The sequence below is a fragment of the Paralichthys olivaceus genome, chromosome 5 (assembly GCF_024713975.1).
Source record: "Paralichthys olivaceus isolate ysfri-2021 chromosome 5, ASM2471397v2, whole genome shotgun sequence".
Classification (NCBI taxonomy): domain Eukaryota; kingdom Metazoa; phylum Chordata; class Actinopteri; order Pleuronectiformes; family Paralichthyidae; genus Paralichthys; species Paralichthys olivaceus.
In genome coordinates this window covers 15,946,504-15,973,234 of record NC_091097.1, presented here as the reverse complement: position 1 = coordinate 15,973,234, position 26,731 = coordinate 15,946,504, and the positions used below count along the sequence as shown (strand labels likewise).

The 26,731-nt window shown below is 41.0% G+C and overlaps 1 protein-coding gene across 8 annotated transcripts in view; it reads left to right on the top strand.

Moving 5' to 3' along the window:
- Positions 1 to 26,731, top strand: part of cacna1ia (calcium voltage-gated channel subunit alpha1 Ia) — a 132,870-nt gene that overhangs the window by 29,244 nt on the left and 76,895 nt on the right. For all 8 annotated transcript variants that reach the window (XM_069525087.1, XM_069525089.1, XM_069525088.1 and 5 more), the window contains one exon: positions 7,618 to 7,882. In XM_069525087.1, the coding sequence (XP_069381188.1) occupies positions 7,635 to 7,882 (248 nt within the window). In that variant the 5' untranslated portion in view covers positions 7,618 to 7,634. The remainder of the gene's footprint in view (positions 1 to 7,617; positions 7,883 to 26,731) is intronic.

Below are 26,731 nucleotides of genomic sequence, written 5' to 3'. Positions count from 1 at the left end.
AAAGTAATGCATCATCATCAGCGTGTCATCATGCTCAATATCTTCACAAACTGTGCATGTGAAACGATACCTTGGCTGCTTGGCCACAGCTAATTCTGTTAAAACAGATTAGGCTGATGGAGCCGCCGCTTCAGTGTAATCCACCGGCAGCCACTCTCCAAAGACAGCTCAGCGACCTCTTCATCACGGAGTGAGACAGAAAGATAGAGTGATCGGGAGAGAGTAGTGTACAAAAAGAGAAAGAGGAACGGGGATAGAACTGCAGAAATATAAGTGAATGGAGCAGCAGAGTGGATCAAAAGATGAGAACAAGTGGCTGCAAAGAGAAGTTGAAATAGAGACAGATCTCGTAATTCAAATGGAAACCAGAAAGTTAAAATTCCAAAAGGAAGATTTGAGATGAAAGAAGAATCAGAGGAAATCTTTCATCCATTCCTCTCACCAAAAAGTTAATTAGTGAAGACCAAAAAATATATCTAACAAACAGCAGAGCTGTCAGTTCCCTAAGGAGAGGAGAAGCTTTACTGACTGTTGATGTGTGGAATCATGATAGGACCATGGGCGGACAATGTTTTTGAACTCTATCAAGAGCTTTTATACTTTTATATGATTTGTTGTGGTTATGACGTAATGAGCTTGAAGCAGATGCTGTTTCTCATGACTAACTGCATCAACACCCAACCACATAACATTTCATTAATTCTTGCTATCAAATTTTATACTTGGTGCCTTTATAAAATGTTAGAATTACTTTTTATTGGATTCAACAATGTGGCACTTTCCATTCCAAATTCCACTGTGAGACACATTTTAGTGATTTCTTCACAGTATGAACCAATGATAAAGTGTCATTTTCGCAGAGCATATGGCTGTTAGGGGTAAATCTGCACAGTCGGCTGGTCTGTGATCCATAGAAAATGTCTGGGCCAAGTGTGGATATTCTGCAGAGTCAGGACAATGTTGCTGGAAGCAGGAGATGCCTCCGACACCCATATGTCTCCCAGGAACCAGAAATACCTTAGGTGTCAGGCTGTGGCTGCAGGTTAACGACCCATTTCACTGCAGAGGTTGAGGATTTATTTTTAATATAAGTACAGAAATCTAAACAGAAGAAATAATATATTATATATATAATTTGCTGAGTTGAGTTTTATATATTTTGTCTTTCATTAAGTTGATTTATTTATCTAATCAATAAGGAGGATAAAAGGAATAAAAAGAACAATATATTCTTTGAATGAATTCAGCTGTTGTTTTGAACCGATGTCTCCAGCATTGTGTTTGGTAGGACAAAGCTTAATGCTCACAGAGGATTGCTTCTCCTCATTATATGAAACAGCAAACATATTTAAGAGCCTTGTGGAGGGCTCAGCAAGTCTTAAACCATAGTTTTCAAACAAAACACTGGATTTTTCCATATACTTTTACTTTAACTGTGCTAATTTATCTGTGACTCAAATTCACCTGCAAAGTAACGCTCAGCTCTGTTGATGTTGATGGCCCACTCTGACTCTAACTAACTTCTGACAAACCAGGAGGCTTTTTAAATGACCGAAGCCCAGGCAGGCTGCCCTGTGACAGCCCGTCATGGATACTGTCGACGCAGCAACTTCTGTGCCTCATTTACTTTCTTGGGAGAAATATTCTCTGTGCCTTACTCCAGCAACAGAGGCGGAACCAGACAGTTCCCTTTTAGTTTTGCATTTTATTTCCTGCCTCCTCTTTGGATCTCTGAAGGGTTATTCTGAGTAAATCACATGGGTTGTTATTATGTGAGCCTGTGAAGACGTGGAGTCAGGACGATGTGATGTAGGAAGTGACACGACTGAGATTAAACACTCAATGAGACTGTTATCAGACCATTGAATCATCCACACAGATCTGTTCCATATGGACTAGAGGCCTAAACCTACATCAGGAGGATGTTATCACCTGTTTACTTCATTAATCCAGTTTGTGTAGCCCATAGGTGCAGAGGATCTGCTATCAGGCATGTGCTTTAAATCTTTTTATCAGCTTTTTAAAAAAGAACTTGATTTACAATAATCTGTTTCTCATTTTGCATTAATCAAAACAATGTGATCATGTTTACATTATTTATTAATTGAGTGTAATAGATGCTTGATCTTGCATGTTTGTTTCAGTGTAAACATGGAATAATAATAACAATAACAATAATGATAGCAATAATCATTTTAAAAAGGAAAAAATATATTAGGGTATGTTTTATGTTTTATCTTGTGCATTTCTAAATGTGAAAATGTAGCAGTAGTAGTAGTAATAATATTGATAATAATAATAAAAGCTAGCTTACTTACAGCTTCCTCAACCTATAGGTTTAGAAGGCCCAGACTAGCCCATGTGTTTGGAACAGATGTGAGTTGATAAAATCCTTTTAATGTCCATAACATTCAAACTGGGTGGAGGAAATGGTTATTTCTCCTTTTGAATTCATCAAAAAACTTCAGAAGGTGCAAAAAAGGTGTTTCGTGATCTCACAAGTCCATTTAACTGTATTTAAAAATTACAATGACCCTACACTAGACATATTATGGTTTACTTGACGGGGTATGAAGGTGACAAATGGGAATTCTGCTCTTCTCCATCATGCAAGAATCACATTTATCAAATCTTTAAATTTGCTGTCAAGAAGCCAGCCATCTTATTCAGCGTTGTGTCCCCTGTCAGGAGCCAGCTAATAAATACATTATTCTCTCCCACTGAATATATTGATGGACTCACTAACAAAGTAATGTGTCTGACCACTCAGCAGTAGGTGCCAAAGCTGATTTGTCTCAGGTCACTGGATGAAGTATTGCCTGACATAGCTGACAAGACAGGGAGTGTGTGTGTTGATGTGTGTGGGATGTTTGTGCATAAATTTTGTTCTCAAAGAATCCCTACACCAGCCAATTGTGTCTGAATGGTCTATTGGTGCATTATGTTTCTTCTGACGCAAACACACACACACATTTTTCTGCCGTCACACGTGTGTGTTCTCTTGTGATAATATTGTGTTTCATTCGCTGTGTTTTGAAGCAGTCAGAGAAAGAATTTGAGAGAAGTAAAGACTGTGCTGTGTTAAGTTGGTGTGACAGTCCGATCCCTGGTGGCGGTGAGCGCTGTGGTGGACTCAGCATTGTCCCAAATCACCTGACAAAGACACACACACACACACACACGCATACAGAAACACACCATACACACCTCCAACCCATAGCCGTATATTTGCTGAAGGAAAATATAAAAGGGTAAAAAAAATCTTAACTTTACACAGCAAGTTCTGAAACTCATAATTTAACATTGCAGGGAGGAACTTTTTAAGTAACTTTTCCCTGTAGAAACAGAGGATTATGTTCTACGATGTGTCAGATATGTTATCAGTTCTTCGCCAGATGTCCTGATTTGTCACAGTAGATTTGAGCTCCCTCCTAACACTGAGCACAACTGACTTTAAGCAGGGATGGTGAAAAGGATGCAAATTGTTACCTCGGTTACCTTGATAGATTTGATTGTCTGTTGTATGAAAATCGTATAATCCAAGCTCAGGAAAGTATTGCCTATTTTTTCCCACAGCGCTACGTACAGTCAACTCATTCTGAAGTCGACCACAACAGAAACGTTTACAGACGCAGTCACATTGCTTCACAGCCTGTCCACACTGTATTTTTGCATTATAGTATGAAACATCTGGCATTTATCCAGAGTCTACAGATGTTTATACACACATGTTTTGGTTCCAAATATTATATCTAGAATGAGAGAAGTGCAACACTGCATTTTTTAGTCAAAGGTGAGAATTTGGGAAGATTCCTTCATTAAATCAAATCAACCCGGGTCCCTGTATACATGTTAGGTACAATCCACAGCAATGTAGCATGCACAATACAAGGACAATGGAACGTTTCAGTGTCCTAAGTTTTGAATTAGACCGCAGTTATTTTTATTATTGACCAATGTGCTTCTCTGTGACATTTTCAAAATGTCTTCCATGAACAAACCATTTCACACAGGTGGCAGCACCACTTCTGCCCGACTTCATCAGATCAATGATTTATTCACTTTCCTGATACCTGGCCCGCCAATGACATTTAGATTTTTGAGATGAACCACTCTCAACAATGCTCCTCATTCAGCATCATCTCTGCTGCAGATAACACAGAATGATTGATCATTAACTAAGTATTTTGGTTGTGACACCATTTCTTTATGTTTAGTTCTATTTTACACACTTTTTCTACTTGTTTTCACATATAACACATATTATTCACTTTATGACTTCAAGTGTCCTATTGTCTCATGTGGGGAAGTAGTCCATGTGTGTTTGACCTTCTTGTTTGTCATTTTGAAGATCATGACTAATTAGTTGTGGTTATTTTTTTATTTTATTTTTTTTGTGTCTTTGCTGCTTAATTGATCTCCAAAGAGTTTGCGCCTCCTTTTTTCTAGTTTGTCTGATTATCGTCTTTTTGAAATTTGTTGTCTTTTTACACCTCCGTCCTTTGTCTTTTGTTCCTGTCCCTTGACAGATATGTTGCGTCACTTTTGTGTAAACACACAGCAAGGACTGCAAACAGATTTTCACAGCTTTTTGATTTCCAAATTGGCCAAATGAAATATTAAAAGAATAATGTGTTGCTCAAACCCCTTATGGATCCACAGTATGTTTTCACTGTTGTTTTCCATCCAGCCTCTTCGTGTGTCTCAGACTGTCGCAGTGAGTGTGTGTGGGAGGGGCAAAACAAGTTTTTTCTTTTTTCTTCCATGGCTCATCACAGCATTTAGCTCACAGTGCGGCTAAATGGGTGACTGTATATCCGCTTCTCCAATTAAGGGTGTTAATGTGTGAGTGTGCAAGTTGAGAGAGTGTGAGTGTGTGTGGTAATGCAGCAGTAAGTGCCTTGTGCATAGTCTCTCTCACTCTTTCTCGCTCTCAGGTTGTTAGTGTCACACACACTCATCAATCGTCATCATTATACACAAAAAAAATCACAATGAGAAGAAGATAACCCAGCAGAAAGAGAGTCGGAGGAAAGGAGCAGCGATATTGTGAAGCAAACTTTGCATCATTTTTCTTTGCACTTTTTGCGACACACACAGTCCTTCCAGTCATTTCTGCAAAGCTGTCTCCTGCTTAATTGTAGTAGCCGGTAATAGCTGCAGGTTCTCTCTAAGATGCTTTGTTATGGAGAATAAAACACAGCAGAGCAAGAATAAACTTCCTGCCTCCACAGGAAGCCGCTGTTGTTACGGTAAATTAAATTCAAAATGCCAGTTATGGACGGCCTGGTTTCAGATGCAGTTTCTATTTGTGTGTACTGGAATACCAAATGTACATATATATGCTCATAGATGATTACTAGAAAGATACTAAACATATCAGTGTGTCAATGTATGTGGATGGATGCATCTTCATGTTTTTGATAAGCTGGTTTATCTCTTCAGAGGAACGACTCTGGAGAAGTGAGAGGTACCAGCTACTGAATCATCACTGCCCCATTCGCTTAACGAGAAATTCCATGAAGCAGAAGCAGGTGGAGCATGATGAGCAAATTGACACATAAGCGGGGGATATTTAAATGAGAGGGGGATAGCTTTACGAGAACTTAACAAGAAATGAGGAAATAATGCTCTCAAGATGAAAGGCTACGTTCTTGAATACAGATATGAGAGAAACCCCATAGGAGAGAGGTCCCAGGATGATTAATGGTCCAGCTCGGAGAGCATGAGTGAAGAGAGAGAACAGGAAGGGGTATATCGCAGGGATAGAGAGAGAATCGAGAGAAACAGAAAGAGAGAGAGAGATAGGCATGGATGCTTGTGTGCTTGAGGGAATAAACAAACAGTGGGTTAGAGAGATGCAGCCGTTATCAGAAAAGTAATGTTGTCAGCAGACTATACTTTATGTAGTAGATTTAATGGATTCATTTACAGCGGCATGAGAATGGTTACAGGTATGAGGCTCAAAGTAATTATCATCCACTATCTTCTGCTTTTTTCTATGGTTGTCTTCTAATCTTTTACTTCTCTACTATCTCTTTTTAATTGTTGCCTTTTTGGACTGCAAACACGAGAAGAGGATGTGACGTTAGCTGTAAAGAGTGATCTAAATGTAGACATATTGATATCAGTTGTAAATGTAGCGAGGTTAAACTCAAATCTGCATACAACCTGGACATGAGACACATTTTAGTGCCTGGTGAAAATACACTCAGATAGTGATCTCAGCAGGGGGGAAGGAAGGGGTTCTTGATAGTCAGCGCCCGGACTTTTTAACTCTGGAACCAAAGTGGAGTGAAGAGCACAGGATAAAATATGAGGTTTAAGGAGTTCAGACAGGTACGAAGGGCCTCGCCCATCGAGGAGTTTGTAAGTCATCCAAAGCACCTTGAAGTCTGATCTGAAATTGCTAGGAGCCAGTGATTTAATTTGGTCACATTTGACAGGGCAGGCTAGAAAAAAAAAAAGGTAAGAAAAGGGTCCAAAGTGCTGATAAAAAGAGAGGGTAGGATTAAATATATCACCATAGCTGTCGGCTGTCATACTTCTGAGAAATCACACGGTTGTTGAGAGCTACTGTTACTTGTTGCACTGGGCCGTGAAAAGCATCTCAGTTTTATCTGAATGTTCTGATGTCAAAGCTTTTCACAGTTTGCTTCTACGGGTTAATACAGCTGAGTACCATCAGTGCAACCATGGAAACTGATAAATAAATGAAATGTAAAGAGAGATAAGCAGAGGGCCAAGAACGGAGCCCTGTGGTACTCCATAGTTAACATCAGGAAATCATTTGTAGAAATATGATAGGATACACTGTGTTCCAAAGACTAGAGATGTCGAATAAGTTTTCCTGTGGGTCCAGAAGCTTAGAGTAGAGTTGAAATCTGAATCCATAATAATAAGAGGATCATTTACTACTTCTATCACAAACTTGTTAGATCTGCTATTAAGAATCAATTATTTATAAATACCTGTTAAAATTATTTTGTTAGGGCTGCTTGATGATATTTTAATGAGACGGTGGATAAATGTTTTATTTTCTGCATCATAAGTAAGTGATAAATTAACGATATTGAGGAAATCTTTGGAAAGTTTAGCTGATAGAGGGCCAAGACAAACTGAAACAATGATCCCAGAGACATACATTTTGTTGTTGTGCGCTGTATTGATAGCTTAAAGTGAATCCATTTATTGCTCTCATGCTAAGTGGTAGGAAACTGAAACCCATTTCCTCGCCCTCAACACTGTTGATCGGCCTAAATGAATTGTCAATGAATGTGCAATGACTGTTGACATTGATTTACTCTCTGCTGTTGTACATTTCTGCGTGTGTGTGATTTGGATAAGTGATTGTTATTTCTAAGTTAATAATTCTCTTATACACATAATCGAGTTTAAGATAAGCGCAAACTAATGGGCCCTTGGGACCAGAAAACAACAAGCATCAAATGTGTTTGAATTCTGAGGTGATGTTATGACATGGTGGTGATTTAGTGGTCTGTGGTAATGAAACACTGAATTTTAAGTAAATCACAAGTCTTTAGTTTGTAGTAAATATGACAATGTGACACTTGTATCACGTCTCTAATCCCAGCAACAACTCATGTTGTCTTTCAGATCTCGGCTGAGTTGCCATGACGAGCGAGGAGTGTCCTGTGCCGCTGGGGAGCATCTCCTCAGCAGTGCCAGGGCAGAGTGAGGACTACGGCTCGATGCAGGCTGACGACATAATTGAGGAAGTTGGTCCGGGCGACGATGTCAGCATCGGCAGTGACCTCAGCACTCTCGTGCTGCCTTTCCCTGAGCTGGCGCCCGTGGTCTTTTTTTGCCTTAAGCAGACCACCTGTCCTCGCAACTGGTGCATCCGTATGGTCTCCAGCCCATATCCTTTCATTCACTGGTGGAATTGGATCCCTTAACCCTAATGATAACTTTTACTCTATACCTTTTTAATTTCCATCACACTCAAACCTCAATTATTCATCTGTCCTCGCACATCGGAACTTCCCTCAATGGTTTTTAAAGTGTCTACGCTTCATTAATCCCCCTCTTCTTTGAAACCCTCTCACCGTTCTTAACATCCGCTGTTCATCCGCACACCTTTCATTTCAACATTCAGTCCGTCTCGCTCCTCCACCTTCTCCTTTTCATCTTCTTATCCGACACTGCTGCTTCACCACCCCTCTGTATCCACTCCTTCCTTTTCAGAGCCTTTTTCTGCTTACCCATCATGCACTTTTGCAGAGTCACATTTTCTCTTCTTTGTGATATCTCCTGTCTCTGTTGTTTTCTTTCGATACACTTCCCCCCATCTTGACCTCCTCCCATCCACCCTCACTCCATTATCTGCTGGATTTGCAACCACAGTGCAGCAGTCATCCCCAAATCTTCTCAAAGTAAGTGTTTTTGACATCCTTATACAACTCCAACTGCAGTGATCAGCATTCCGCTGCTTGAACAACTGAATGTGCATAGTTTGTGTGTGTGAGAGAGAGAGAGAGAGAATATTTGTGTGTAAATATGCTTTTAACTTGTACCCATAAGAAGCAGCTGTCTGTTTGCTGACTACACTGACAGTGGCAGAGGGACTAAGGATGATCCTTTCACATTAGGGACAGGCAAGAACACACTGCTGCAAAAAGTGTCTGTTTGCGTATATGTCTGTGTATTTGTATGTGTGTGTGTGAGCATGTGTACGTCTAAGTACAGTATAGCTATGGCCCTATCTACCAGCAAATATACCTTTTCAGCACCTCATTGAACTAAAGGTGCTTTGTATTATTTACTTTAAATTACATCGTAGAGCTGATGCAGCATTATATCTGCTTTTTAACAGCACTGCAAAATGACTTGATATTGCAATTGCACTCTGCTCTGCAAACTATTTCTTTTAGAATTAATCGAGCATGCTGGCCCTAATGTTTGGCTTCAGATCATTCAATGATAGCCAGTTTATCTTGTTTAAGATTCCACTTGCAGAACACAGAGTCTGGTTGCAGTGCATTATGAAAAGAAAACAGAGGGAATGAATGGCGTGACAAGAAAATGAGGCAAAGAGAGGGGTGGTGGAGGCAGTCGGATATACGAGGCTGGACAGTCAGACTTTCTGTGCCTCTGCTTTTCAGACTCCAACTTTGATGTTTGGGGGAGAAGAGCTTTCAGAAGGATTTTACACTGCTTGCTAAGGGCTGAGCTCTGCTACTCTGAAATGGCCCAATGCCATAGGGTACAAACATGCCAGTGCATTCATACCGCGCACACACACACACAAATCTTATTTCACATCGCCTGAGCTTCTTTTGGTTGCTTGACGCCCATGGTGGCTAAAGCTGTCAGCGTGTCAGAGACATGTCTGTGTGTGTGTGTGTGTATGTGTGAGAGAGAGAGAGAATGTGACAGAAAAATATTACGTCAATGTTAGAAAAGGTGAAAAAGACTCATCGTGTATGGGGTGGTTTGAGGAAAGGTTTTCATTGCAGTAGCTGAGGTATTTCTCCTCTTGTGGAATCAGCTGGTGAGCTGAGAAAACATGAAAACACACACACACACACACACACACCTCTGTCACCATGGTGGTTAGTGAGGTGTTACAGTTACCCACTGTGACTACGTTAGTAAAGACTGATCTGAAGTTGGCTGAAGCACTTGTGTGTGTATGTTTGATGTTTAGTGCACCGAAATAATGATTTGTAGCTGATTGTGTATCTGTGTGCATTGATCGTACTTAAGTAGACCATGTACGTGTGTATATGTACTATATATAGACCATGAAGACATTTTGACATTTTTGTTTTTGTAATTTCTAAGTCGGACTTGAAGTACACTGTGGTGATGGCCTCATTTCCCATCCTCAGTGTTTTGCCTGTGTCTGAAGTGAAGTTTGTCAAGATGTCTGTGTGTAGGGGGGGGAAATAAGTGGTTGTTTCACCATCTCTTTTCAGATCAATAATTCTGTCCACCACTCAGTAGCTGTGAGAGGCATTCAGTGACACACACATGGGCACACACAAACACACACAGACACACACGCACACAATGATGTTCTCCCACGCTTGCCTGCAGCAGAGCACCCGCAGCACCTCTCTATATTGCACCCCACACACTTCTTCTGCCTCTCTCTATTGTTCTTGCTTTTCAGAGTGCACACTTACACTCCTTCCATAGCTATAGTGTAAGGATAAACCCGATTCCTTCTCTCTCATCTCTCAGTATCCCCTCTTTTACACAAATATCAATAGTCAATATTAATTCCATAAAATAACAGTGGTTTTCCTCCTCCTTGCCAAACTCGATCTTTTTAATAGAAGTACACATGTCGACAATACTGTTATGCAAGTCTTGTCTGACATGAGAGACACATGAAACGAGCTTAATCTTCCCTCAGGCTATTCAAATGTTGTTTTTAAATCCATGCTCTGCTCTGTGTTCTTCTTCTACTTCAAGAGCTGCAAACCAAAACACGATGAGAGATATGATATAGTGGATATGATTACTTGGATTTACTGAGGTGGTAACAATGTACTTTTACTGAAGCAACTTATTATTCTTAAACTGCCAACACATACGTGCACAGTGACATATCCACTCTTAACTGTGGCGTCAGCAGAGGAGTGGTGCTAGTCATTTACCAGTGAGATTCATGTTGAGATTATTACGCAGCACTCAGCCAAACATCTAACGACCATGTATGTAGTAGGTCGTAATTAGCGTGGCATTAAGCAACATGGGTGAATGAGGCCGACACTGTGAACATCCATTCTGTGGAGGAGAAGTTGCAGTGCCGGCAGAAGTCAAGCTCATTTAATTGTCCAGGCTATGAAAGCATAAGCAAGCTTTCATATCCAGCAGGCTGTGAACGCAGCACAAGCTGTCCCAGTTTAACAGGCTGCCTTTTGTAATGTTTCTTTGCAAACGCATCACAAATAAAGCAACTGTCAGAGGAGCAAACGAGGAATGAAAGGATGTTTTGCTGCCTTTTCATCTTTACCCGTGACTGTGAGAGAGGTAGAAAAGAAAAAGTTATTTAATTAACTGTGACGGCCAGAGGTTACCAGCAGCTACAGGCAACCTTTAAGATGGAATGCTTTCTCGTGTGTCACATATAGGATTTGCTCTAATTAAGCTTTATTAATCAGATTGTGATGATAACATGTCAGGACACTCATTCAGTGACCTGTCAGTAGCGAAACAGTGGAGTCTTATCTGCTGTGGTTTTTAAAGCTTCAAGCATTTTTGTACGATCATATCGTAAAAATATATGATTCTACATCAAGTGCAATAATCTCTCCTTTTATAATTTTAGATTATTAATGTCTTTTGTTTGTCTTTTGCACATTTCTGCACCACTTGTTCCAGACTGCTAATTGCAAAGTAAGCAGTCTTGAATAATGGCATGAAAGTAAAAAAAAGCAAACAGTATGTAATTATAGAAAGGAAATGTGCTGCCTGACTTGTTTAGAAGCAGAGCATTAATTGATGGATGGCTCTGTGCCCTGTCATTTTTTTTCTTCCCATCCAAACCTCATAACAGTTGCACATACTTTCCTATATTTTCTTTCCCGCTCTCCATTACTTCACGTCTTTCTTTGAAATTACTGTTGTTCAGCCTCTTACATGTTTTGCATCTCTCTTGTCATCCCCTCCTCCGAGTCCTTTGCAGTCGGTTATTTTCCTCTTTCCGCCACCGAAGAGTTCGATGTCAGTGCCTTTCCTTCTGCTCGCATTATCTTGCCCTGTCCTCTCCTCCTCTGATTGGCTCCTGTGGTGTTCAAGCCGAGTGACTGGCCTCCGTGGCCCGTGGTCCTCTTTGGCCCTGACAGCTTGTTATCTCCATGGTGACGGATGGCTGAGGCGTTGCCGTGCCATGCTCTTAACTACTGCTGAGGATAGAGCGCGCACCTGGGACACATCACCTTCTCCCTCTCTCACCTTCACACTTTCTCTTTCTATCGTTTCTTTTTCTTTTTCTCTCCCTCAACTTTTTGCTTTTTGCTTTTTTTTTATGCTTTCTGCAGTTGGAGAAGTTGCTGTGGGGCTACATGATAGATTTATGTCTTCGCTTGTGCAATGTCACTGGCTGTGTGATGTGCAACTTGATGGATTTGTGTGAATGCTGAATTGTTGTTTCTCATGTTTTGACAAATCTGTTATCAAAGAAAGTCAAAACTCTGTCTTTAATTCAACGTGACACCGTGTTTGTGTCTTTTATCCTTTCCTAACTCTCCTGTCCGTTCTCTGTCATTCCTTGTTTTGTCTTTGCTTTACTTTCCACTCTCTCACAGATTCATTCACTCTACTCCCTCTTCCCCTTTTTCCCTAAGATGCCGTCTTATCCCAAATTTCCATTTATGCCTGCATCTTGTGCAGTAATGTGAGTGCTCCACTTATTTTAATGAGCCCCTGCTTCGAGTATGAACTGTTGTCCTTTTACCTGCGGGAAAGTCTTTTTTATAAAAGATGTGCAAACATTAATGAGACAAACCTCTGTTAAGGCTGAATAAAACTTATTAGAATACTAATTATTATGCTTCCAAAACAAATCCCACCACTAATACAAGTACCAATACTTATTCTAATGATCCCCGTGCTCTCATCACTCCTTATCACTTCGTCTTTCCTCCGTCCTTTTTTTCCTTCCCCTCCTCCCTTTCTCTTCTCCCTCAGGTCTCGTCTAAACTACATTAGTGCCTGTACCAAAAGAGGAAGAGGAGATGAGAGGGGGAAGAGATGAAGGGCTTGAAGTGACTCTAATGACTGCTGTTGTACGAAGCTGTGGTGCACAAACGCTGTGTGACCTCCTTCACATGCGTTACTCTTTCATAATGATTATGTTCCATCAACCATGTGTTTTTTATGTGATGCAGCTTGAAGCAAACAGAAAGCATGGAACACCACATTATGTCTGGCATCTCATTTGGTTTGTTCTCTCATATTGTGAAGGACATCAGCGTAACTTATCCAAATATTTCCCAAGAATCTTTGCATTGATCAGAATCAGCTTTATTGACCAAGTATTTGAACAATATGTGTTCTTTTAAGAGTACTTTTTGTTGTACCTACTTTCCTCTGACAACTAATGTGTTGTCATGTTTCTTCGCTGACATGCAGCATGTTTGTGAACAATCCCTATCTACCTAAATGCAGCTCCAGACATCTGCACATATAGTTAATTAGAAACTAATTTGTCTGTGTCTTACACGTGCATATTACACCAGCAGAGGAGGTTATGTTTTCCTCTGATTGTTAATGTCTGTATCTTAATGAGGAGGAATATTTAAAAACTACTTCACAGATTACCACGAAACACGCTGGGAAGGAAGCAGTATTGGTCAGGGAAGAACCCATTTGGTTTAGTGATTTTGTTGCAGATGTAAATAAAAATCTAGATCTAGTAAATTAAAATGTGGTTTCACGAGGGGACTGTTGGGCCTTGGTGGAGGTATGAGCTCTACGGAGCCATTTGCTTGGAATGCGTGTATTTACACAGTTCTCACCCTTGTGAAGTAAATAATTATCTGTCCCATGAACAGGTTATTACTCACTTTAATTTGTTTAGCTGTTTATATAGTATTAAAACAGGGGTAGTGGGAGGTATCAGTACATGTACTTCACATACAATGTAAATGCATCAATGCATGTTTAGAAAACATGATTGAGTGTGTGCCAGGGGCATTTCAAAAAGGCAAGGTGGATAATTGCCTGGGCCCCCCCGAGTAGGGCCCCCCCGAGTAGGGCCCCCCCGAGTAGGGTCCCCCGAGAATGGCTGAATGACAGCAACAACAATCTTGTTGGAACCCCTATAAACTGTATGACTGGAATATGAAAACCCCAACAAGGCCACAAGCTTTCTGCTGAAAGCTTCATTATTGTAAAGGTTTCATTGAAGACTAGAATGTTTATCTTGTGTCATGTGTTTTATTGGGAGCGGAGGTCATGGTGTGTGTGTGTGTATCTGTGTGTTATCTCAATCCATAGCTATTGGCTTTCGGATTATGTGGACACAGCTCTTGAATTGCAGCTATAATTGTGTTATGGGTTCAGTTCAGTGCCACATTCTTTAAAGGGAACTACCTTCCGACGGCTGCCTGACATTACCCACCCACTGCTCTGGCGTTGTGTCACACTCTATGCAGAGTATTGCCACAATACTTCTTACAGCAGTGCCCATTTGTCTGAACTCAGTAACAGCCCAGCAGATTGCTTTTGGATGAACTGTAGGATAAATGTCAGCGGTACACAAACGGACAAGCACAGGCATGTAAACACACATGCAGACATATGCTTATGCACACACTCAATCACGCACAAATCCTTTTTTTCACTTTTTGTTGTCTCCTGTCATCATTAGATTCTCACAGCCCCATTTTTTAACCCGTAAAAGAAAAATGTCTTCCTTTCAATGTCGGCTCAGCTCAGAAGTATTGCTTTACACAAACTGGGAGAATTTAATAAGTTATTTAATGTCTCCATCACCACTAACTGCAGGGTACATTTTATTCAAGTGAGTGCTTTGTAGTTTGCTATTTCTCATCTATTATCCACAAAGTGCTATATAAATTGTATGAGTCATTCTTCACTGCAGTGAGTCTGTTCTTTTGGCTCCGACCTCCCGAAAACTCTCCTGCAGATATGACATTTTCAGATACAGTTTTTGCTCAAAAACACAGGTAACACAATTGAGGAAAGTTACAGTGACTCGTCTTATGAATTACATGTTTGTGGAAGATATTAGAGCTCAGTGTGAGGACGACAACATGTCACCATACTCACTTCGTTATCGCTTCTTCTCAAGTGAAGATTGCAGCTACATGATGCCAAGGATACACACAGTGGTGGCCACATCTCCTGGATGATCATAGTCTGGTTAAAAAAGAAGCTTTGCAAGTCAGAAAAATGGGAGGACAACAGTTTAATTCTCTTAAAATAACTCTTCAGTCACTACTGCAGATTTACTTTTACTTGTTTTCATTTGTTTAAATCGCTCCCGCAAAAAATTAACCATTACCTGGAAAGTGTGTCCCATTGGTTCCCTCTGATTTAAACAAGGCTAGAATTTACCAATTTCAATATGGAATTAAATGAGTCACAGGCCAGAGCTTTGCCTCGAGTTAAAGACAGTTCACATCTTAACATAAAATATGTAATAAGCACTCTTACTTGTATTTTGCTCCTTTTACTCCCTTCAGAACAGAAGGCCGACTCGTCCTTAAAGTAGAAGGATGAGAACAAAAGCAGCAAAAGCTTACATGTTAGTAGTTTGCATATTAATTCTATGGCTATAACCGGGGGCGGCTGTAAAGACAGCTCCAGATAAGCGAAGCAATAATTATTCTACTCCGAATATTCTTGTCTTGTTACACTAGGAAGCTAAACTGCCAGCAGACAGAATTACTAATAAATCAAATTTGACAGCTCACAGTCTGTTCTTACTTTCTAGAATACATTTAGTCTTTTCAGAATACATTGTGCTGTGTTTAGCCTATAGTTAATGCTGTAAAAAAAAAAATGGATTGCAAACTCCATTTGCATGCTCAAACATGTTGCACCATGTAATGTATTCATGTATATATACATATATTTTAATTACAAATATGGAGATATTAATTCTTAAATAATATTCAGGGTCTGTGGAGATACAGCAAAGCCTCTAACAATGTGATTCATAACAAGTGATGAAGCGATGGTACTTCTTACACTGCATGGGCAGCTTTTGCAAAACTGTTCTTTAGAGGATAGAATTATAAACTTAAGGTAATTATGAATATGGCTCTGTAAAAATGGCATCAAACAACATAATGCTTACGGTCATTGAAGAACCACCTTTTATGAACCCTGAGGAAACTTCCCGTCAAGTTCTGTAGGTCTGCAGGAAGTGTGAGAGATAGCGGGATTCACAGAGGGATATTTATGAATATTCAGCTTTTTCATTTATCATCAGTATGTATCAGCATGAACCATTTGCCCACTTGCAGTTGAGGTATGTAATGAATACTTACGAGCACATTAGCAGACCGAAAAGGCTTTTTACAATATCAACGAGACCAGCAGCTCACGTGCCCTTTTAGTTCCTTTGAGTTTGTATCCATGCTATGAGGCATGAGCGTCGTGTTAAGAATCCATCGCTCTCTATAATGCAGAGCTTGGACGATTCTGTTTTAAACACATCCTTCACATGTCGGAGGAAAACTAGAAGAAGCCTCGAGCGAGTTCCTCACGGAAGCCTCGGTGGGTGATTGACACCAGCTGCATCAGTGCACACAAAATACAGTTTGCATAAAGGAGAGCGTGATTCAGTTTCCCCCGGCTGTGATGTGTAATGATACCCTCGCCTACAAGACCACAATGGTTGTGATATAAGTTTGCCATTTGACGTTTCCCCTGATAAAAGAGGAGGAGAAAAGAGGATGAGAGAAGAGGAGGAGGCTTATGGCCAAGCCGTTGTTCACCTGCGAGAGATCACTTTGAGTTTCCCTGAGCTGACGGAGAGAGTAATTGAATTTCTTCAATGCGCTCTGATACTACAATGTGCCATCATTTCAAGACTGCCTAGATGTTCGGAAGTTTTTTTTTGGATGCTCATTGTTACAATTTAATGTGACTTAATAAAAACAAAATGCTTGTCATCAGTTTCTCCAGACGCTCTCCATCTTTACGATTGAGTTCATGCTCCTTTCTCTTAATTTTATTCAGAACTGTATTAGACACGATGGTCAAATTAGGTTCTGCAATATTTGTTCTAAGGTGCTTTGTGAATCTTGTCTGCATATTTGTGCACTCTCTTGGCCAAACAGGTATTTCAAAAGCATACAAGTTAATTGCAAACATATGCAACAGATTTAAAATGAAGGAACGTGTATGATATGAGCAGGGAAAGGTAGAGGAATGAGAGGAGGGGAGAGAGAGATTGAGCTGGTGGATGAGATGGGGTAATTATCATGCAGATACACTCATGGAGGGACAGGGAGTTAGTGAGAGGCACAAAAGCATGATACTGAGTGAAGGACAAGCTTGTAAGTTCTCTCTGAGAGACGGATGAAAGAGAACAAGAAAAGACGGAGACAAAAGAGGAGGATCACATCCCCTTGGAGAGGCGGGTACAGGGAGAGAAGGGGAAGGAGTGAAAGATTGCTGGTTAGCACTTTTCTTGAAAAGGCAGAGCATGATAAGTCGACAGTGTGAAGGAGGAAAAGAGAGAGGGAGATAGTTAGCACAGTGGCAAAGTGAACTTTTGCCCAGTGCCTGTCAGTACTGAGAACGGCAGAGGACGTGCGTGTGAGCGTGTGTGTGTGTATCCTCTCCTCTTCTTGACAGTGAGGAGGTACATGAAGTCTCTAATTGCTCTGGTGACTGCAACTTCAGACCTCTCCCACAGTGAAAGAGAGAGAGACAGAGTGGGAGGGAGGGCAGAGTAACACGGAGATCAGGAAGTAAAGACAAAAGGTTCCCATAACAGGAAGAGGGACTAAGTGAAGTTATAAAGGAGCAGAAATCTTCAAACAGACAAATAACAGTTTACGCGCAAGATCGGGGATAAGAGGCATAAAGTGATTGTCCTCTGAGGAACCAGGTCCCACCAAAACACCATACTCGAGTGACAGAAATCTAGATTCCACCCACAGTAATAACGAGACGTGCAAAGAGGGAGCATAAGGTCACAAATTCTGCAGAGTGAGGAAAACGCCAGATTCCAATATTACTCACCACTGCTCCTTTTTTTATCTGTCTCTATTTTCCATGACCACAATGATTCCCTATAACGTTATCTGAAAACATACTTTAACCCAAAACCATGATCCTCCTCAAAACCAAACCAAGTCCTTTCTGTGTGTGCACCTGCAGACTGTGGAGAGGAACAGTCTGCAGGTTTGAAGTAGTCATGTGTGATTATAATTTCCGCCCATGTAGCTGTTGTATGTGAATTGACAGCATGTTAGGATGGACTCTTGTGTTCAGTGTGGTCGTAAGAGGTAGTTTGGCTGATTTGATCACATGCAATCAGTTCTCAGTGTGTCTTTGGGTGCAGCTACAACTGTACTTCTGTGTAGTCAAGCTCTCACTGATTGCAATCCAATCACCAAAAATGTATTTTAATGTAAGGTGTAAAAGGGAGCTGACGAAACTTTGCAGGAATGCGTAAAAATATAGTTGCAGTGCAATGCCACTACTGTAATGAAATTTGTAAAAATGTTCAGCAAATAAACATGAACTTTAAACATGTTTCCACTGATGGCTCCATCTCTATGTCCATATTTCCTGATAGTGAGATGTGTTTCATAAAGAGGGCAGGCGGATGTGGAAGAATCTAGATGAGCTGGGCAGATTCAGGCCATGCCTCTGTGATTTAGTGATTTTATCCCCACACCTTGACCCGGTGGAATGATGATATATCTATAATGTGAGCTTTCAACACCGACCCACCACGTTTCCCTGACTTTTGCCCAGTGACCCTTAGCCTCTCCTGGGCGAATCAGCTTATCGCTCTGTCAGCTCAGGAAGGAGAGACAGATGGGGTTGAGGGGAACAGAGAAGAGACAGAGGCTTGAGATAGAGAGAAGAGAGAAAAAAAGACATGTATAGAGAGAGAGGTGAGAAAGAGTTAGTTACCACAAGGGAGCTACTGAAATGGCCCTGCTTTGTCATTGTCGCGTGCGCACACACACACATGCGCACGCATGCACGAACACATACAACTCTCTCTCTCCCTCTCGTTTTTACTTAGTATCATATATACACATAATCCAAGCTGTCAGATATATGTTACACACGTATGGATCTTACTCTGCCTAAATCCTATTCCAGTGTTTGTGTTTGTGTTGTTGATGTGTGGGCAGCATCTGTCAGGGCGGATGCTAAAACCCTTCCTCTGGCCAATGATGAAAGCTCAGCTCTTGTGCGTGTGTGTGTGCGTGTGTGTGAATGTGTGTGTCTGTGTCTGTGTGTCCAGATGTTTGGACATAAGTTGACTGCTGGTATCTGTAGCTCAAATGAGCCTTGGGGCTTAGGTCATTAAGTATCAGCTTTAGACTTACCAACACACACACTTACACACACACACACACACACACACACACACACACAGCCGTGCAGCTCCTGATGGTCTCCCAAAGTAGCTGAGTTGGTAAGTTTCTTCTGAGACTCTGGAGCCTGTCATGTAACTGAATCAGCGCCTGAGTCAGTGACATTATGGCAACAAGCTCCAGTGATATGAGCTCACAGAGGGACAAACTGTCCAGTGGGGGAGGAGAGAGGACGAGGAAAAACGGGAGTGAAAGGAGGTATCGAGAAGAAATAGATGCAGCAAAATGGCAACACAATTGGTGGTGAACGGTGCCTTGGGGAGAGAGGAAACGAGAATAATTTTCACATTCACAAAAATATATATATTTATAAATACCAAGCAGCAGCAGACATTCCATCGCCGGGTGTGGAGTGATTTATCATCAGAAATATTTCTGGGAATGTTATCAATCGAGTTTTTGCAAATTGGTGTGGCTTGATTGAATTCAAGGGACTGTTGGGCCTTGGTGGACGCATGTGCTCTACTGAGTGCCATAGTTCTGCCGTGGTAGGAAGGCAGACATGCTGGTCCAACTGAAGTCATTTAGCATGTTGCCACTTTTTTGTGCTTTTAGGCTTTCATTTCACTCTCCTCTCTAAACTCTAAATTCCTCACTATCCCAAAAAACATTGCAGAAAAGCTTAAAATGTATAAACATGACCTGTGCAAAGGTTCCTGCTATTTTTACACCATCCTGTGAGATCACGTTAGTCTTCTCACCCACATGTTGGTTCACTGGGCCGACCTCTGCTCTGACTTCTGTTTGTGCAAAATGGCTGACATGTCATCTCTTCTAATTGCACACCTTCTCCCCCGATAGCCTCACTTAGGGTTTGGAGCAGGGTCGTGTTTGTGTGTACAAGCGAAGATATGCCCACATATTATGATGTATCCCTCCACATTTACTTTCCTTACACACACACACAGACACACACACACACACACACACACACACACACACACACACACACACACACACACACACACACACACACGCTCTCTCTCTCTCTCCGTCCTTAAGCAAGGACCACATGCAGTGCATTATTACCTAAACCTACACACACACACACACACACACATAAAATAAGATCATTCATCAGAACTCACCAGCAACCTGCTGTTTTCAAGTCATATGCACTATTTCTCTCTCAAATGAGACTTGACAGCACAATTCTGTACAATTTGGTCTCTTGGCAGTGGAGAGAGTGTGTGTGTGTGTATGTGTGTGTGTGTGTGTGTGTGCGTGCGTGCGTGTCTGTGCGAGAGAGAGTGTGTCCTTTTGGCTATTTTCCCAGTCAAACGAGTGTGAGCGGGAGTGCAAAGACAGCCAGGGCCTTCAGAGAGCCAAGCACTCTTTAAATGATGTTATCACAACACATTTGCTTTCATTCCGTCTGTTTCAGTTATGCATCCCTCACCCTCTTCCATTTTTTCCCCTGCTCAGTTTGTCACAATCAGCGCTGAGCTGACTGTAGGACGTTATGTGGACATGTGAATACGTGTAACGGTTATTTTATGCGTGTATTTTTGGATTTGTGACCGAAGCGTGATGGATACTTCACCCACCAGAAAGACACGCACACACACAGTCCTCATCCTTCTGGCCATGCTGCTTTGCTTTGTTATTTCCCTGATACGTTATTGAACATACTACAGGACGTTCTACATTCTCAAGGCCAGCACTAGTGTGTGAGCGCTCGTTTTATTGGTTCAGAGACCAGACAGCTAAGTGACGGATGCAGCTGGTTTATTGGGTTTCCTCTTCAATATCTATGTCAGGGTGTTCTACAATTGATGCCCTTGGGTGGTTTGTTATTGTTCCTCTTTTTGATGCTGTTTGCAATGATCCTTGTATCCAAATAGGTTTCCTCTGTATCAAAAGACTACTCCCACTAGTCTTCTATGATGTCTGATCACATCTGCATTCATACCTGGTGTTAATAGGTGTTCTCGTCCTCATGGTTGTGTCAGTATTCGAAAGACTAAGGCGTTTGAGTACATGGATGCTGCTGTATGGGCTGTTTGCATAAACACCAGGCTTGGATTCAGTCTCTCTGTGAGCCTGTTATGTGCAAAGCTACTTTGTATGCAATGTTTTCCAGGAAACCAGAGGACTCCCCAAAGGTTGAGGTCACAGTGACCCAATGTTCTCGTGAACATGATGTATCAGGAACACCTGTAGGGAATTAGATCACAGCTCGCCAAAATATTCTCTTGGATTCAAGGATAACCTGATTAGTCTTCAGCCAATGGTAATTATATTACTCTCAATCTAATAGGACCTTTTACAGCATAAAGGAAACCAAAATAGCCTAAACAGTAAATAGAAAGGACTCAGTACATGAGATATTGCTTTAGGAGGACGGTAATGAGAGGATAGAGTTCTTACCCTGTCGGAATATGCTGAATTTGCCACCTTGCCACATGATAAATAGAATTCCCATCTCTCTCTCTCTCTCTCTCTCGCTATCTCTCTCTCGCTCTCTCTCATGCAGGTGTCAAGTTAACTCGAGACCACACAAGTACTGAGTGTGTGTAATCGTCTACTTTTCCATAGGTCAGGTCCTTTGAAGATATGTTGTTTGGATTACTGAAGTTTTATGTAGATTAGAAACTGGATGTGTACATAAACACTAACAAGCAGCTGCTCATCCATTTTAAGCACCAAATTAATTCATAAATTATTCTTTCATGGTACAAATGAAAGTGAAGGTTTATTTTCAAATAGAGTTTTTTGAATCACTTTTGAATCATTTCTATCTTTTCAAGTAAACTACATAGTAAGGATTTGGGAATATTTTGAATAATATTCTACCTGGAGCGCAAAGGATTTTTTCATCGTATGTGCCTCATGTGAAAGTGAAATGTGTGTTCATGTGAAAGCATGTATCAGATCTGTGATCTGTGCAGGTCTGCTCCATATGTGTGTGTGTGCGCGCATTATTGTGCATGGCCATACCTGAGCCTGCCAACCTGCAGAGATGCGATCCCACAGGGGGCAGTCACTGCCACTGCCTATTAATATCAATAGAACCAGTTGAGCTGCAATGACTGACCTTGGTTATGTTTTAGCTATAGCCACTGAGCTAATGCAGCCTGTATGACGGTGCTATCTTTTCTGCAGCTTGTAAGCAATTCTTGCTATTTTCATTTCATTTCATTTATACACGATAATTAGTTGAATTTTATTTGTTTAACCCAGTAAAACACATCTTTTTTCCACCTTCATCACCAGAACATTTATGACCATAAAGAGAAAAATAGTCACAAATGTCTTTTGCATTTTTGCTTTGGGAGACACACACATCTTGTCTCTCTACTGTCCCCTCACAAACCTTGACATCACCTCCAGGGATTATTTAGCTCCAGCACAGCTAGAGAAGGATGAAACCGCCTGAAAGAAGAAGAAGACATGAAAAGCAAGACAGAGCCAAAGCTTGACTGAAATTGCTCCTATTTAAACAAATGGAATGATAGGAGAACAGTTCTTTTGTTCCCCCCGTCTTCATTTTTTTCTCACTGCATTGTGAGCTTCAATGGGCTTTTTTGCAAGTGCTGCCATATTTGAAGTTGTAATATGAGATTAAAGATGAAGCCTGTTATTTTCACTGAGATGGCTGGCAAAGGGTGGACATTTATGAGCATATTTCTGTCACGTCTTACAGTTCCTCGATTTTTCTGTCCTTCTCAAATCAGACGGGTCAATAATGACATCGGTGGAATGGTTATTATCGACGTATTCTGTCATTGTCCTTTTGGCCACTATAGCCGATTGTGCCTTGTGTCATGATTAATAATCATGTGGGCCCATTTCTTATTTTATGACTGTAATACAGAGTGAGCAGTTCTCTGAGCATGCTGGCATTTTTCAACATTATAGTTTGACACACATTCATGTGCCAATAACGTACAGGACCACTGGAGCTGTTGAGGTTTACATGATTATTACAAGGGCACCTTGACAGTGGAGAGACGGCAGAGACTCTTTTATCTGTGTATGCTGTCCCCTGCTCGCCTCAAGGACTCACTGACAAATGTTAAAATGACTCACTCATATTGTACCTCTGTGTAAAGTTTACTCTCAATTTTTCGTAGCTAAACCCACCGGCCATTGTCCTGCCCAATGTTTTTGACATTTCGTTTTAGTTACCTTTCTGGCACGGAGTTTTGGCTGCTGGCACACTGTGCCGCGCACAAGTAGACTGATTATTGGGCACATTAATATGAGGGAATGACCGTTTGACTCTTATAATGATAGTAATGTCCTGCGAGGAGGCTTGGAAGCTTTACAAATGATCCAGGAACAACAGAGCAATGCCATTGTTAAGATAAGCTTATGAATAATGCAAAGCTACAAACATGTTTCTTGGCTCTTTAGGCTCAGAAATGTGTCACACTGGAAAAGCTGACCTCTTTAAATATGATATGTCATGCTTCCAGTGCTCTGAGTTTTTGCTGGGTCATGCTAGCAGCCTCTAGTTGAGGGTGGCAGCTTGACTCTTCATTCTGCTTCATCTGCTTCGTCACTGCTCTCACTGGCTTGACCAAGCATGAGTAAGAGGAAGTGCAGAAAGGGGACAAATTACCAGCTTCCTGTTGCTGCTCTGTGTGTGTGGTGATGTGTGAGGTGCTACAAAAATAAAGGCGGAGATGTTGTTGTAGACAGGTGTGTGTTTGAGTCAAAGTGTAATTGCGAGTGTTCTTTGCAGTCGTTTAATGGAGGTCTGGGTGTGTATGTGCAGACAAGTGTGTGTGTGTGCAGACAAGTGTGTGTGTGTGTGTGTCAGGTAGTTATTAGTAAAGACAGGCTTTTCTGCGGTGCTGACATGCCTACAAGGGACTTGCCACTAACACTCACACATGCTGGAAATAAAGACAAACTTATTCCAAACAACTTTCTCAGACATTTCAAAAGTAAGCTTTGACTTCATTTAGCCATTCAAGCTTGTCCTTAATTTCAGTGTCCTAATTTCGTAGGGGCTTAGTCTGAAGGTAGCAAAATACAGAAGAGGGTGCTATGCATTATTGAGTCCATTCCTCTATTTCATTTCAGTCTCTCAGCACATGTGAATTAATATTGTAGTAGTCTTATGAGGACAAAAACGGAGGACTGGAGTAGAGAAACGAGGGAATAGGTTGCGTAGACTCAGAAAAGTTGTGAAGCGTTCACCCTCCGAGCCCTTCTCAAAGACCAAAGTTCTCAACAAAGTTAACTTGCAAACAAATAACAAAAGGCAAGTCGGGGCAAAATCACTTAGTGGGAACGTGAACTCTCAGGGTTCAGCACGCCCTGCAAACTAACCACTGGACCTGCAGTGTTTTCTCCACACTCACTGCTGCAGAGGCAATGAGAATTCTCTGAAGTGAACCAACTGAGAAACAAAATATAATAGAAAATTATGGTTTATGGTTAGCTGAGGAGAAATTATACGTGTGTGTGTGTGTGTGTTTGTGTTTGTGTCTTCTTTCAATAGAAAAATATTGGTAGTGATCTGAGGGAAGAACAAAACGCCCCAGAAGTAATAATATAATATTTCACAGTAAGAAAACAAACAAAGATAACAGTTCTCAGTTAGTTTTTAGGTTAGTTGCATAAAAGCAAATAATTTGAATCAATTGAATATTATATTCAGTGTATTCATGTGTATTATATCTATTATTTTCCTGGTTTAAGGAAAAAGTGGCTGAGAAAACAAATATATTTTTGCAGATCTCTAACTCCATCAGCTCGGCTGAAGCCAGAAAACAGGGTCAAAAAAGTCATCTCCTTTTAACTGGAAAGAAAGAAGGGAGAGAGGGATGGAGAAAAGAAAAGCAAGGTCGAAGAGAACAAGGACGTGGGAAATGGAAAAGAGGGAGTTACTTCATGTGCATGTATGTGTGGGTGTGTGTATGTCTGTGCATATGCATATATCTTGCCTTAGAGTTTTAATGTTTAATTTGAATTTGGCAAGAAGAAGCGTAGTTTGAACTGTATATGTTTAATGTTGGCAATTAAGTATTGACTTTTGATGTCCTTTGGTCTCGGCTTCATCTTTTTTTCCCGTTACGTGTAATGACGACTGCTGCAGCTAGACTGAGGATGAAGAAAAGACCATCACAAGCTGCTGTGTGACAATAATTTGACTTCATATTCCTGTCAATAATAAGAACTGTAATCTTTTCTTCTGTGTGTGTGTGTGTGTGTGTGTGTGTGTGTGTGTCCTTCCTCTGTTACTCTTGCGTCCCTGTTTAATGTTCAATTTGAATTTGGCAAGAGCATTTTATGTTGGCTGCACTTTAAAAAATAAAGATAATAAAACACAGTAGCCTTCATTATACACAAACTGTGTAACACAGAACATATAAATGAATGAATTATATATGGTTATATTTTCCCAGGATTTAGAAGCGATACTCCAGATGCATGCAGCTAAGAAGAGGTTCAGTCCCTCAGTCACGTTAACTGTCAGTCACTCTGTATCACCGTGCCAGCACGTTGGGTGTGGCTTATACTCTGGGACATGCAACTGACTACTTTCGTTGGTGTTTTGAGGGCTGGCAGAGAGTCTGCTGCAGGAGCAGAGTGGGAGCTGTCACAGCAGCTCTACGGCCACAATAGAAGTTCTTTTCCTGTGGCATCAGCTCAAGTCTGTGGTAGCCGAAGTTGGTTTACAGTAAACTAAGATGCTGCTTTTATGTTTGCACGGATGTCTGTGAGAGGACAGCTCAAAGACAGCAAAGATGGTGTCGGTGGAGGATGTCATGAATAAATGTTAAAAAGGTGTTGACTCGCAAAACCTCTCCTCCCAAAAAAATCCTCCATTTTTAAGATTTCTTTGTCGTGTCCTGCAGCCATGTTTTGCAAGAATTATTGGCTACTCTGCACCCATGATTTTCCTCTTGCAGGACTCCATTTTATAAGCTTAACTTTCAGAAAATGAACCCAGATTTAAGATGGAAGGCCCTGTCCATATATGCCTTTAAGAGCTTGGGTTACAGTAAATGCCACATAGCTTTTCGTGCAAGACTACAATACAATTCTCCAGAGTTCTAATAGCAATGAAACGCACTCATTATCTATAAAAATAAACCAACCTGTTATTAAAAGTAAATTCTCTTCTTGTAAACGATCGGATTGTGCCTCTGGAATGTGGTTTTGGCAGCATGACATGTTTGCACAATGTGAACATCTTCTCAATGCCACTGAGACCTGGGCCAGGCGGTCAAAGACCGAATGATTCCCCCCAAAACTCCCCAGACACATTTTGCATTATTTAACGGCAATAAGGAAACTCGTCAAAGATGTGTACAACATGCGCTCAAGGGCAGACTGAGGCTTGTGTGGTAGGAAATTCAATAGATGTTCGGTTTTTCCATTTGTGTTATTTGATAAAATAAAACGTACAACTGAAAAAGGGACGAGCACGGATGTGTCAGTCTGGCTTCCGTTTGGAAACCTCCTGCCAGCAAATGTTTGCTGTTTGTTGACTCAATAAGATTAATTGATTGATATCAGAAAGTGATATCAGATGTTTTCAAATGGTGTTGGAATCCATATCATATCGTATTGTGGACTAGTGTGTGGACCCAACCCTTTGTGACCCGACAGGCTCTGGTCAGGTTTGCACCAAAATTCAGAAATTATATTTGGGTTTGAGTTCAGTGTGCTGCTCGGCTAATTTTCTCTCAGGC